Here is a 13,926-nt window from a genome sequence, read left to right on the forward strand (position 1 = left end):
TTTTTTTTTTTTTGTGGTACGCGGGCCTCTCGCTGCCGTGGCCTCTCCCGTTGCGGAGCACAGGTTCCGGACGCGCAGGCTCAGCGGCCATGGCTCACAGACCCAGCCGCTCCGCGGCACGTGGGATCTTCCCGGACCGGGGCACGAACCCGCGTCCCCTGCATTGGCAGGCGGACTCTCAACCACTGCGCCACCAGGGAAGCCCTAAAAAATTATTTCTTAAATTACCAATACTTTAAATAAAATTATCTTCTAGATGTACTATTTGCAGTACTTACAGATGAAATTCTATGTCTAGGAACTACTGTAAAATAATCCAGTGTGGAAAGACAAGAATAAAGATGAAATAAGAATCTTCACGTCAACAATCACTGAAAACTGGGAGATGAAACCCAGAGATCTCATTATATTATTCTGTCTACTTCTGCATGTTTAAATTTTTCCTCAATGTATTTTTAGAAACAATGCTAATAAGATACAAACTACTATATACAAAATAGACAAACAAGGTCCTACTGTACAGCACAGGGAACTATATTCAGTATTTTGTAATAAACTATAATAGAAAAGAATCTGAAAAAGAATTTATATATACGTATAACTGAATCGCTTTGCTGTACACAAAAAACTAATGCAACATTGTAAATCAACTATATTTCAGTTAAAAAAAAAAACAACAAACAACATGCTAGTAAGGAGATTCTGTCACAACCAAATATAATACCAGATCTTTGTATGCAGAGTAAAGAGAACTTCAAAAGCCAATGGCAACACTGAAATATTTACAGATGAGATGACAGGATGTGTGAGGTTTGTTTTGAGATTTGTGAGAAGTGGGTACACAAAGATGAAACACAGTTGGTCCTGAGCTGATCATTCCTGAGGCTGAGTGATGGGTACATGGAGATTCATTATACTGTTACACCTCCTTTTGATGTATGAGATTCTCCATGGTAAAACAAACAAACAAAAAACCAAAAAACAAACAAAAAACCCTGACCATCCAAGGTCAGCCTGTAGCATTTGAGCAGCAAGCTGTTGCTTCCTTCCACCTTAAAGCTGTGGTAAGGGACTGCCTCCAGGGAGTGGGAGGGGCACAGGGAAAGGGGGCTTTTGGCATTTTCCGTGATAGTCAATGAATTCTGATTCAGCCACACGCTTCCAAGGAGAGCACACAGAAATCTTCACTATACACAATTTTATCTTTGTCTTTCTCATGATTTCCTAAGGAATTTTAAGTCATTGAACAGGTGTCACAAAGTTTCAAGAGCACAGTCTACCATTTGAGTGTATCATAATTTGTTCATTCATCATTGAGCCTTTTTTGTTGCATCCAACTTTTCAATCTTATAAACAATGCTAGCTACCACAAACATCTTTGTGTACCAGTGTTTGCCTGTGTTTTCAATCACAGTTGACCCTTGAACAATGAGGGGGTTAGCGATGGATTGTGTAGTACTGTAGTATGTATTTATTGAAAAAAATCCATATGTAAGTGGACCCACACAGTTCAAACCTGTGTTGTTTATAAGAGATTTGTAAAAGTAAGTTACAAGGTAGAAATACCTTTAAATTTTCATTTCTGCCTACTATTTTAGCAACCTGACTGGACCTAATAACTTTTCACGACTTAGCATAATTTGGAATTCCCCGGTGGTCCAGTGGTTAGGACTCCGTGGTTCCACTACAGGGTGCACTGGTTCCACCCCTAGTTGGGGAATTAAGATCCTGAACACCATGAGTCAAAAAAGAAAAAAAAGAAAGCATAATTCTTTCTCCTCCCCTAAGAAATAATCACTTAAGAGCTTGGTATATACCTTTTAAAATTGTATCAAAACGCATATAAAAGCAAACAATTTTTACTCCACTTAGGAGTTTTTCAAGCTTTTTTCATTTTTCACATCAATACACGCATCTTCTGTATCTATAGCTGTGTTTCACTGTATTTTAACACAACTATAACCATTCCACAATGAATACACATTTGCATTTTTTCACTTTTCACTAATCCAAAATGATGCAATAAACATCTTAAGTCTTCTCATACATAGGCAATTATTCTTCTAGGACAATTTCTTACAAATTGCTTAGAGGGGACTCAAAGTCTATAAATATCTGAAAGTAGTATAAAGGGCTGATGACCTCTTTTAAAAGATTTACCGAGGGACTTCCCTGGTGACGCAATGGTTAAGAATCCACCTGACAATGCAGGGGACACAGGTTCAAGCCCTGGCCTGGAAAGATCCCGCATGCGGTGGAGAAACTAAGCCCATGCACCACAACTACTGAGCCCACGAGCCACAGCTACTGAAGTCCACGCACCTAGAGCTCGTGCTCCGCAACGAGAAGCCACTGCAATGAGAAGTCCACACACCACAACAAAGAGTAGCCCCTGCTCACTGCAACTAGAGAAAGCCCACACGCAGCAACGAAGACCCAACGCAGTCAAAAATAAATTTTAAAAAAAACCTTGCATGATAAACATGGCTTAAAATATAATTCAAATGCCTGTTACATTAATAATATATTTAATTTTTTCAATATGAAGACAAAATAAATGCTGTACTTTTTTTGTCAGCTGTCTTTCTAACACAACCTAGATAAAAATAGCTCCTAAATATCCCTGACTGATCTGCTAAACGGAATGACTCCTCTCCCAGCGTCATTTGATGCTGCTTGCATTAATTCTGGCATCAATCTTATTATACTTTCAGAGACTTTGGAGATAAATGTTTGGCTCACCTCACAGATTCATTGTCAACAGTGAAGATATTCTACCAAAACACTTGGTAAAATACATAAATACAAGTTATTAAGAAAAATCAGAACAAGTCATGATTTAGCGATGGTTCACAACTTGTGAAAACAAAACCTGTGTCCATCTTCCAATAGCGATGACTACACTGTAGTCCCTCCAGAAACCAACCTCAACATGGGAGCTGCTGGTCCCACGCCTGGGAACTGAACAGTCCACAGGCTACATATGTGGCAGGCTAGGAGCCTAGCACCAACAGCAGGTCATCAGGAGGCAGCAACAGGTCAGTGATAGCAAGAGTCAGCCCACTGGCCACATCTGGCCGAAAAGCTTCTGAGGTGTCTGATTTATCAAAATTGCAATTTTGACAAGAAAAATCACAACTAGCCTTTCTGATATATACATATATATACCTATATACATACATATATATATTTATACATACATACATATATATATGTATATATATATATATATATATATCTGTTAATCCTGAATGGCGTATCTTTGAAAGATACAAGTGACCTCTGAAGACAGGTACTGGATGGCTAGTCACATGGAAAGGGAAGACTTTTCACCTGGAATCTGTAACAGTTACGTTTCCTACCGAAGAGATTTAAAAATTGGATTTTTATCAAATTCTTTTAACAAATCTATATTCTGGAAAAGCACTTTATTTTTTCCTTCTAAGTTTATTCTGCATAACTAAGGGAAAAAAAAGTTATTTTAGTTTGGTATTTTAAAGTCAGGCCACATTTACCTCTATCAAAGTAACCCATCCCGTGCACCACAACGAAGAGTAGCCCTCGCTCGCCATAACTAAAGAAAGCCCTCACGCAGCAACGAAGACCCAACGCAGCCAAAAATAAAATTAAAAAATAAATAAATAAACCCATGCACATCTAAACACTACTGATATATATATGTTAAAAATTTTAAGGCTGGGTAAATTTTATGGCTAGTGAATTGTATCTTAAAGCCATTATTTAAAAAACCTTTTTATGGTAAACTCTCCCTAACACCCAGAGGTACCTGCTTAGCGCTCCACAAAGCACCACTCACTGTGTGGCAGGACCATACCTTACGCAAGTAGCCCCCACTAATAAACATTTCCAGTACATCCTCCTCTTTTTACTTCAGTCTTTTACTTTCACAAAAAAAGCTGCAATGGGCACCTTTTCTGTGTACCCATTAACACATATCACTAAGATACAGTCCCAGCAGAGTTCTGGAACAAGTGTATACAAGCATTTGACATGCTGAGAGCCACCTGACAAGACTGCCCTCCCACAAACACAGCTGCTCCAAGTCACCCTTCGTTCTTCAGGACAGGAGGCCTCCTGCGTAGGTTTACAGCACTAGCCATGAAACATTTCAACATGAGCCATCTGTTAGGTCAAATATGATTTTTAAGGAGTTGAAAGGACAGGTGATTACCTCTTTAACAGGAAAAGGTATTCCTGCAAATGGTAAATTTTCACAATACAAAAAGGTCTCGTGACCCACTTGAGCCCTCCAACTAAGACAAGAATGTTCATAATCTCTTGGTTTCTTCTAAAACTACTCTGTACATCTAGGTACGTCAATGGGTATAAATGTCCTTCCTTTTTAAAAATCACACTACAGAAGCCATCGTATCACACTTGCTTTTCCTCTTTATCTTGAAGATAATTTCACAACAACATACACTGAACCACACTGAACTCAATCCTCTTTCCATAGCTGTACATCATTCCATTGTAAAGAAGAGCAATGACTTAGCCAAGCCCTCAATGAAGAAGCCTACAGTGTTCTGGCTTTCTGCAGTTCTAATGCTGCAGGAATATTCTGGAGCAAATTTATCTTTGTACATATGCAAAAGTATCGGTCAGATATACTCTCAGAACTAGCACTGCTGGGATGTGCTTTCACACCTTCAGATGCTCAATTATCCAGGAGGTGTATCAGGATTACTTAACTCTCCATCTCCTTAGCTCTGAGTGAGGGTGAGTATCTGCCATAGGAGTAGATGCCTACCAGAAAGTGTCCTTTTCTATCCTTTGCCCATTTTCTATTCAGCTATTGTTACAGTTCTTCTCAATCATGATGAATTCTATATACAAAGGATACTTGCCCTTCGTCATATGTGCTGCAAATATTTTGTCCCAGTTGAATTCTTATTTTATGTATAGGAATTTCTGATATGCTAATATTTTTAAGTGCCTACTCAGAAAAATGTATCCATCTTTCCCTTATAGCTTCTAGGCTTTATAACATGTCAAGATGACAGAACAAAATTCTCTTTTGGGGGATCCAACCTGGTTTTTCCCCCAACTAGCTAATCCATAGTTCCTAATAGTGTTCATTGAAAAACTCATCTCCACAGTGGCTGAACACATGCCTTTCATAAAATACTAAATTACCGTATATGTTTCAGTCTTTCTGTAGTCTAAATTTCTTCTATTCATCTATTCTTCAGCATAAATTCATCAGGGCATTTAAAAAGTACACTGACATTCTCATGTAGCAGAAATGCTTAGATTTGTGATCCAAAAAAATTATGTTACTAAAATTGAAAATTTAACCTATACATCTGTGTATCTAACTCTTTCTGATATCCCAAGGTAATGGTCTCTTTACATAAGCGTTTTCCAGGTACTGAAGAATTTAAACTCACAATAAAGAAAACTTTCATCTCCAAGCCCCATCTATTAGTTGAGCTGTTTGTTGCTAAAGGCATTTTTAGTTAATTCAAAGATTCAACGCTGATGTTGAAGACTGTACTTGAAAAAGAAACGATAATTTTAATCACTTTTTAAGATTACTGATTTAAGTAGAATTGACTCTAGCTATAATATATCTCTAAAATGTCCATTGGCAGGAAAAAAAAAAGTCTTTCCTTGGTTTTGCTTTTCTCTGACTTCCTCCCACCAAGCTCAGTGCCTTCCCAGTCTTCACTGAGGAACCTGAATGGCATCAAACCCCTCACTGACCCCTGGTCAAACCAGGGATGGAGGACTTGGAAAAAGAAAAAACTAACAGAGTGACTCCATGGGAATTCCCTGGCAGTCCAGTGGCTAGGACTCGGCGATTCCACTGCAGGGGACCTGGGTTCAATCTCTGGTCGGGGAACTAAGATCCCACAAGCAACACAGCACGGCAAAAAAAAAAATTTTTAATAAATAAATAAATAGAATGGAGTGACAATCATGCATTCTCAATGGGGACAGGGATGAAAACTTGTCATGAAGAGTGAAAAAAATCTTAGATATTACAATGGTTAGTGGCCCGGAAAGGATCACATAAACTGATATGCTGGGTATCTGTGGTATCAAAATTTCATGGCGGGGAAGTAGACAAATTATGGGAAAAGGTCTAAAAAAGGCTCCTTTGGGAGGCAAAAATGACAATAAAGTTATGAAATAACATTTTATAACCACTAAATTGCAAAAATTTAATGGTCTGACAATACCAAATGTTAGTGAGGATGTGTACACTGCTATTAGGGCTGTAAACTGATACACATTCTCAAACAGGGAGAAAAAAGAAAAAGACAACATTACAGATCTTTCAAGAATAAACGTGCCTCTCCTACAATCCAGCAATACCTCTCCTAGGAATATACCCTAGATAAACCGTTGTACACGTGCACCAAGAAGATATTCAAGAACATTTATAACACTGTTCATAATAGTTTAAGAATAAAAAATTAAAAAAAGAAACTAGTATCAACCCAATTGTCTATGAACACAAAATGGATAGTTTGGGGAATACTCAAGCAGCAATGAAAACAAACAAACCATACTCAACAAAATATGTAAACTGGAACATAATACTGAAGGAAAAAAGTTATTAAAGATTACCTATGCTATGAAACCATTTTTATAAGACTCAAAGAGAAGAATAAACACAATGTTCAAGGAATCATAAAATATGTAATAAGAAACATTTTTAAAGAAAATGATACATACAAAACATAGAACCGAATACGGATGATAGACACACAGACACAAATCGGTACTGGCCACGTTCTAGCTCCCAGCCAGAGAGCTGTGGAATGACATCTATTATTCTGCTTCATAACTTACAAAGGTTACATTATTCTTGTTGGTACAGTATTTGGCTCTTCACAGTAGGGAATAATTAACACAAAATAAAACTTACATCCAATTCAAAAAAGAGGTCCCTTTCTTTACTTGCAATCTCATAATCTGCTCGGAGGGCCAAATCGTGGATTTTGGTACATTCTCCTAAATCCATGCGCTGTGAGAAAGAAACAAAAATTTACACATGAACATCTACCCATTTGTAGGAAGCACTGTGACCTGGTGTTTTAGCTGTCATCAAAATAAACAGTACTTTTTTGGATATTAACTATGATAAGAAAATTTAAAAATAATATGGCTAAGAAGACTTATTTTCCTTTTATTGATACCGTCATGACTATATGACACTCAGAACAGGTGCATTTAAGTGTGATGATTTATATCTCTTACAGAACCAGAAATAGACTAGTAATGTTTTCATTATTTAGCTTTTGCCAGTTTTATTATTGCATTAGTCACATAAATGTTTATTCGGTGAACAGCAACATGAGGGGTGAGAGGGTGGCAAGGAAGAGGCCAGGAAACAAAAGTATCACTGATAGCAGCAAGTTTCCATGCATTCCTTCTTGCAGCCACGACTACTCAAGATGCTACAGAGACAAAAAGAGGAAAAAGAAAGAACAGAGAAAAACGAGGTTTTGGAAATTACAACATAACCTAACACCTGGCTTTGTGTAGCTCTTTGTATACCAAAGGAAATAAAGCAGAACAGGCTGATTCAGAGCCAAAGCAATTCTCCAAACATTCTCCTAACCTGCTAAATGGCTCTGGACACGTAACTGGGAACACAGACTGGACCATTCACTTGCCCCATTTGAAAAACAAAAGGCTCTTTTAACAAAACAAATTATTTGTGTTACCAGTAAGATTTCGCCTGATGTGCTATTACATGTTGTGAGCACATACAGAACAATTAGTAGTGCGTATTTCTCATCTAAATCCTAAGTAGAGGATCCTGTACAGGGACACCCCCACCCCCACCCTTGCCTCTGATCATCTAAACAGCAACAGGGACGTTTGGATGCTGAGGGTCAGGCTAATAAGTCAGAGAATGCAAGTTAAGAAAACCCAAGAGCCCAATGAGGAGACACCTTGGGAACCCAAGCTGTTGGTCACAAGTACGACTAGCAAACAAAGAATGATGGAGTTCAGGAACTCCTTTAAGCTCAAACTACAAGTGTGTTCAAAACGAGATCAAAAAAATCTTCATGGGTTACAAAACCCTCAACATTTTAGTTTTTAGGCACATGAGAGAGGCTCGCAGTGCCTGACTCCTGGGTCCGAATCTCAGAAAGTGCAGCCATGCTCTTAACAAAATTTCCTTCAGTATCCCAGTGACAGAGCCATGAGGGGACTGTCTAGGGTGGAGTTTATCTTCATTTTGACTGAAGGCTACATGCCAAAAGCTCTTTTCTCCTTCATTATGCTTACTTCGAAGTCATGTGTAGTTTACACATGTTGGTTACGTGGGGAATCCAGAGGTAGGGAAACAAGTTCCAAAAGCCAAAGTTGCAGCTAAAATTGCTATCACTGTAAAGCTGACAACTTTTGCTTCCTTCACTCTTTTAAATAGCAAGTATAATTCTTTAAAAATATATAGCTTCCACAAACAAAACTCTAAGTGCAACAGCTGAAAAATGAGAGATAGCTATCAGAAATTATTTAAAAGCTAACAAAATTCTGTTACTCAAAGAAAAACCACCTCCAGATGAAGCAAGCACCGAAACCGCTGAGTACTATAATTTTAACTGCAAATCAATTTCCATTCTAAAAACTTCAACTGTCAAGAAAATTTCGACATTAGGGAACCACATATAAAGCAAAATTCACCATTACCTTCCTACAGGTGGGAGCTCTCAAGCTAAAGCAAGTGGAATACAGGTCTGGGGTTCCATGGTTACTCTGGAGGTAGCTTTTCAGCTTTGCCAAGGAGGCAAGGAAGTACTGGCCAATTCCCCTAGCAGCCAAACACCAAGCACAGCTGAAATACCACACTCATAAACTTCTTCCAAAATATTCCAAATGGCTGTCAAATCCAGCATGTCAGACCCCCCCTTTTTTTTTTTTTTACTGAACAAACATCTGTGTTCTCTACTCTCCAGTGGTCTCACACTGCAGACAGGGAAGGGCAAATAAAGGCTCCTTCTAGAACCTTCAGGAAACCAAAGTTCTACCACAAGACAAGTTACACTACCTTCCCTCCAGCTATCCCTCCGCTCTTACTAATCAATACATTTTCCCATCAAGCCTCAATAAAACGATTGCTTCCATTCCTCCGTTGTCTCACCCCTACTGACAGGAGACGGTTTTGAGCAAAGATTTGGGTATGGAGCAGCCCTTGGCAAGCTGAGGGTTATAACCATTTTCATCTTGCAGCTGTGTTCTAAAGAATTATATTGATTCCAATTTAACACAACACAAACTCTACCTCTCACTTGCCACCTCCACGCAGCCCACACCCGTTAAGGCTCAACCTTTACAACACCATCCAAGTTCCCAACCCTCACCTCAACTGACCTCACGACCCCGCACAATTGTTCACGGCACCCTCACATGAACATGGGTCTCCTGGGCTCCCTCCTCCTCAGTCTGAGCTGCCCTGTAACCCAGGCGGGACGGAGTGATGCTGAGCAGTACTTGGCCTCTCATCACTGCTCTGGTTCCACAGCCTCTGTCTCCCTCCCCCTGAAGCACACCAGCCCAGAGGCACCTGAGGCACCCCTGCTTCCCTCTGCTCCAGCATCCACCTGGAGCGTTAATCCCCCAAACGCACACGTGTGTTTTTTCTCACCATTCAGGTCTCTGCTCCCATGTTCCTGAGAGGCCTTTCCTTATCACCCTATCCAACAGTCCAGAACCTACTCATTCATTATTTACTGTCTGTCCTGTTCCTCCATTAGATGAGAGTAAAGATTTTGTCTTATTGGTACCACATCCCCAGTGCCTGGCACAGAGTATGTGTCCAACAAATATCTGGCAAATGAACCTATACCTAACACAATAAACATTTGTAGGAAATGCCCTCATTCACCAGCATTCTGGAACAATGCTACATAGGGATCCAATCAAGAAAAATATGGTTGAACTGCTTCACGCTGGTGCATGTCCCTCTACTCCCTTTGACTTCTTCCACTAAGACCTACCAGCAATTCCAGGTTATGATGCCTCATACAGGAGTATCCTACCGCTGACTGCTTATGACCAGTGGAAGCCAGTAGTCTACAGTGATGGCACCCACAACAATCTGGAGCACACAGTAGTTATAATGTTTTCCTATACCAGGTCAACCACTGGCAAAACCCCAGCTAACAAAGGCACAAGGCTTGGCTTTCATTTCCTATTTGCTGTCAGAAGAGCCAGCTTGAGAAGATTCAATACACCTGTGCAGTTTGCCAGACGCTGCTCCCCCAAAATGGTAATAATAAAAGCAACAATTAATTATGAAGAAAACGTTCCCCAGCACATGCACATGTGACCCTTAAAATGAGTAGACATTCCAGGAGGGAGCTGTGAAATCTGAAAATGCTGATGGTGTTTACAAAACTAATTTTCTGTAAGTGTCTGAATCACTGTAGATAATCCACACTCTTTAGTCTTCTTAAATCCTACCTAATTTTGAATAAATGCACATTCTGCAAAACTAGCATTTATCTGTTTGCTTCATCTGAAATGAACTTAAAGTTTCACTTAGAATTTTACACTTCACTTAGAAGTAGAGAGATCTATACTTATTGGATCATGTATTGATTTCTTGAAAGGGTGGCATAACACAAAATTGCAAATCGATGTTAGTCCTGATTTTTCAAAAATCTAAAAATCTGGGGAAGAAACATACCTCGTTAGATCAAAAGTCTAACATGTGTTTAACCTGAAAACAAACCAACCCAGAATCTTAGAGCTACAGGCTGACCTGAAGTACACTTTTTGCTAAAGCCAAAGGAGACTAGTATTTGCACTACTTAGTTGTGAATACCTCAGTATAAATGACTCTACAAAAACCTGATAACTTTACAAAGAGAATTTTATAGAAGTGAAATATGTCATTATATAAAATTCCACCCCACTAACAGAACCTATCACTTGAAGGGCAGTAGGTAATTTCTGCCGGGTAAAGGAAAACAGAATTCAACCTGAAAAACCTTCAGTGCCTACACAGCATCCATGTCTGAGTGTCCTATGACATCCCCCCCAAATGTACCTACCGTCCCAGCCAGAATGTCGTGGGGGCAGCAGTCCAGAAGATGACTCTTGCAGACACGGTCATCTGTAAACTTGACCCTCTGTCTGGTTTCGTCTCCTGAAATTCATGTGTGGTTTTAAATAAGACAATATTATCACATTAAGCACAAAAGCATATCTGGTACAATTCACCTGGATGATTTGCAGACTACCAAATACACTGAAAAGCTGATCTAGAGGTATTTACAACTGGAACGAAATACAGATGATTTTTGATGCTAAATATATCATGAAGAATCACACTTAAAGAGATCTGACTCCGTCATTGTGCCAAGGAAGTCAAGGAGTCAGAAGGAAAATGCTGAGCACCAAACAGCCATTAGCCCCACACATACATGTGGGCAATGAGATACCAAAACCCATGCTAATCAGAGGGCGATGAATCACCATGTATGACTTAAAGCTGGTAGTTTCCAACAAAAGCTATTTATTAGTCTAATCATTTTGCTATAGACCAACGTATAGGCAGTATTTTGCCAAAATTATATGAAGAAAGCTTTCTCTCTCTACTACTGACTGATAAATAATCTGAACCTAGTCTACCTATCCCCCTTTAACCCCCACCCTTAAAAAAGACAGTTGGCACCTGAGAGTCACTTTTAACAAGACAATACCAAGAAGAAAAAAAAAAAGGCAAAAAAGGAACTAGGTTAGTCAATACACACTGTGAGTTCCAACACATACTGTACCCATCTGCATTCTTCAAGACCTCAGCTGCAGAATTTTATGCCCGCTGTTGAAAAGTTTTAAAGGAAAAGTTTTCTTGCCCAACCTGCAGTAAGGAAGTCAGGGGAATGATACATAAAAGTAAAGGCAAAGTGGAATGTGACAAATTTTAAAGCTAATCTGTGTATATGACACAGAGCTGTGTAATACTAAAGGAGGAATATATTTTAGGATTTGCAAGCATCCAGGATTAATGTAGTGTCTTTTTATTGAAAATGTTTTCTTTCTAAACTACACTTTTAAAGTTACTTGTGAAAAAAAGCAAACACTTTTTTGTTATAACAGCTTAGAAATTGGTTGTGACTCACGGCTCGATGAACATGAGGCTTTTCTGCAACTCCCTTGCAGATTGATGTAGGCAGGCAAAGATACACTGAACCTTTATAAATAAAATAGAGGGGCCACAATTGTTCAGTTTGTATGAAATAAAAATATGGGAAGCAATTCAAAAGCAACTCAATATACAAAGAAAGCTAGAAAGCACTTATTCGCCTATGAAATAAAGTGCAAACAATCTGCACAGCCCTGCGAATGTGCCAGTGTGGACTTACAACTTCATTACTTCGGTAGAAAAGAAAACACAAACCACAGCAGGTATATAGTTTTGCAAAGATGCAACCGCTTTCTCCTGAGACAACCATCAAGATCTTGCGCTCCTCCCTACAGTACAACCTACCTAACGACTGCCAAGCGCTGGCTAAACAGAGGCTCTCCTGTGTGGCTAGAGGAAAAGGGGGCTGGAAAAGCACGCGGCAGGAACCCACGTTAGAAAAGCTCAATTTACGGCTCCCCTTGCAACGGTACAGAACAAGACGGCCAGGGTTTCCAGGCCATACGGCTCCCTTGCGCGGAGGAGCTCCGCCAGCCCGCTGCCAGCGCCCAGAGCCCCAGCTGGCTGCAGCCCTTCGCCGACTCCCGGTTCGAGGGGCGGCGGGGGCCGCGGGGGTGGAGGGGGGGCGGAGAAATCGCAGAAAGGTCAGCGGGGAGGGGGCTGGCGCCCCACCGACAACGCGGGCTCCGAGGGAGGAGCCCGCCGGGGACCCAGCCTGCGGGAAGAGCTCAAACAAAGGCCCGGCGCCCCCGGTCGGCGCGCGGGGGAGGGGAGGACGCCCGCGCAGGCGCAGACGGTCGCGGCCCCCCGCCTCAGGCCGCCCGGCGGCCTCGCCTCGCTCCCGCCCCAGCCCCCGCCTGGCCGGCCGCCCCTACTCACCGTCCCGGGCCGTGCCCATGAGCTGGTCTAGCAGGGCCCGCATCTGCGCCTGGGCGGACATGGTGGCCGGAGGGAGCGGCAGGAGCGGCCGCGACGGCTTCTCTCAGACTGCGGCAGCGGCGGCGGCGGGGGCGGCGGCGGCAGCGCGGCGGCAACGAAGAAGGGTCGCGTCGGCCTCGAACCCGCTCGGCTTCTTCCCGCCGCGAGGCACGCCGGGAGGAATTGCGTCGGCGCCGGCGCTTGGCCTGCTGGGAAATGTAGTTTAGGGGCGGAGCCAGAGTCTCCGATGAACAAGCAAGCTGTGCAAGGGGCGGGGCCAAAGTCCCAACCCTGATTTTAGTGTGGATCCCAAAACTTACGTGCTCCGCTGAGGCTAAACCGCAATAAAGTGAAATAAGTGTAGACAATACAAAACAAAAAAATAGGGCTTCCTTGGTGGCGCAGTGGTTGGAAGTCCGGTTGCCGATGCAGGGACACGGGTTCGTTCCCCGGTCCGGGAAGATTTCACATGCCGCGGAGCGGCTGGGCCAGTGAGCCATGGCCGCTGAGCCTGCGCGTCCAGAGTCTGTGCTCCGCAACGGGAGTCGACCACAACAGTGAGAGGCCCGCGTACCGCAAAAATACAAAACAAAACAAGGAAATAAATCCCGTGTTTTCTTTCTAGCCGTGAAACTGGGAATGTATCCTTTAGCTACTCTCAGACTTTTTTTACACCTGTGAAAATGGTGCCTGTCACATGACTTGTGAAAGTTAAATGAAGCATGGAGTTCCTGTTAGGTTCTGTGACTACTACTTGGTGGTGGTCCCTGAGTTCACAGTCTGCCATCCACCAAGACTGCTCTAGCCCTGGCCACTTCCGAGACTGACAATGAGCCTCTGACACATGCGTACAGCGGACAGTAGGGGACCGT

General features: G+C 41.7%; 1 protein-coding gene across 2 annotated transcripts in view; it reads right to left on the reverse strand.

The window, feature by feature from the left end:
* The window catches only part of LUC7L (LUC7 like), a 30,345-nt gene extending 17,131 nt beyond the window's left edge, over window positions 1–13,214 (reverse strand). The window contains exons 1-4 of one of the 2 annotated variants that reach the window (XM_060031349.1): window positions 13,016–13,214; window positions 12,114–12,184; window positions 11,043–11,137; window positions 6,899–6,997 (exon numbers count right to left, since the gene is read on the reverse strand). In XM_060031349.1, the coding sequence (XP_059887332.1) occupies window positions 6,899–6,994 (96 nt within the window). In that variant the 5' untranslated portion in view covers window positions 6,995–6,997; window positions 11,043–11,137; window positions 12,114–12,184; window positions 13,016–13,214. The remainder of the gene's footprint in view (window positions 1–6,898; window positions 6,998–11,042; window positions 11,138–12,113; window positions 12,185–13,015) is intronic. The other variant, XM_060031348.1, reaches the window with a different exon arrangement.
* Between the last annotated feature and the right edge of the window lie 712 nt (window positions 13,215–13,926).

This window comes from Delphinus delphis, chromosome 15 (genome assembly GCF_949987515.2).
Source record: "Delphinus delphis chromosome 15, mDelDel1.2, whole genome shotgun sequence".
NCBI lineage: Eukaryota > Metazoa > Chordata > Mammalia > Artiodactyla > Delphinidae > Delphinus > Delphinus delphis.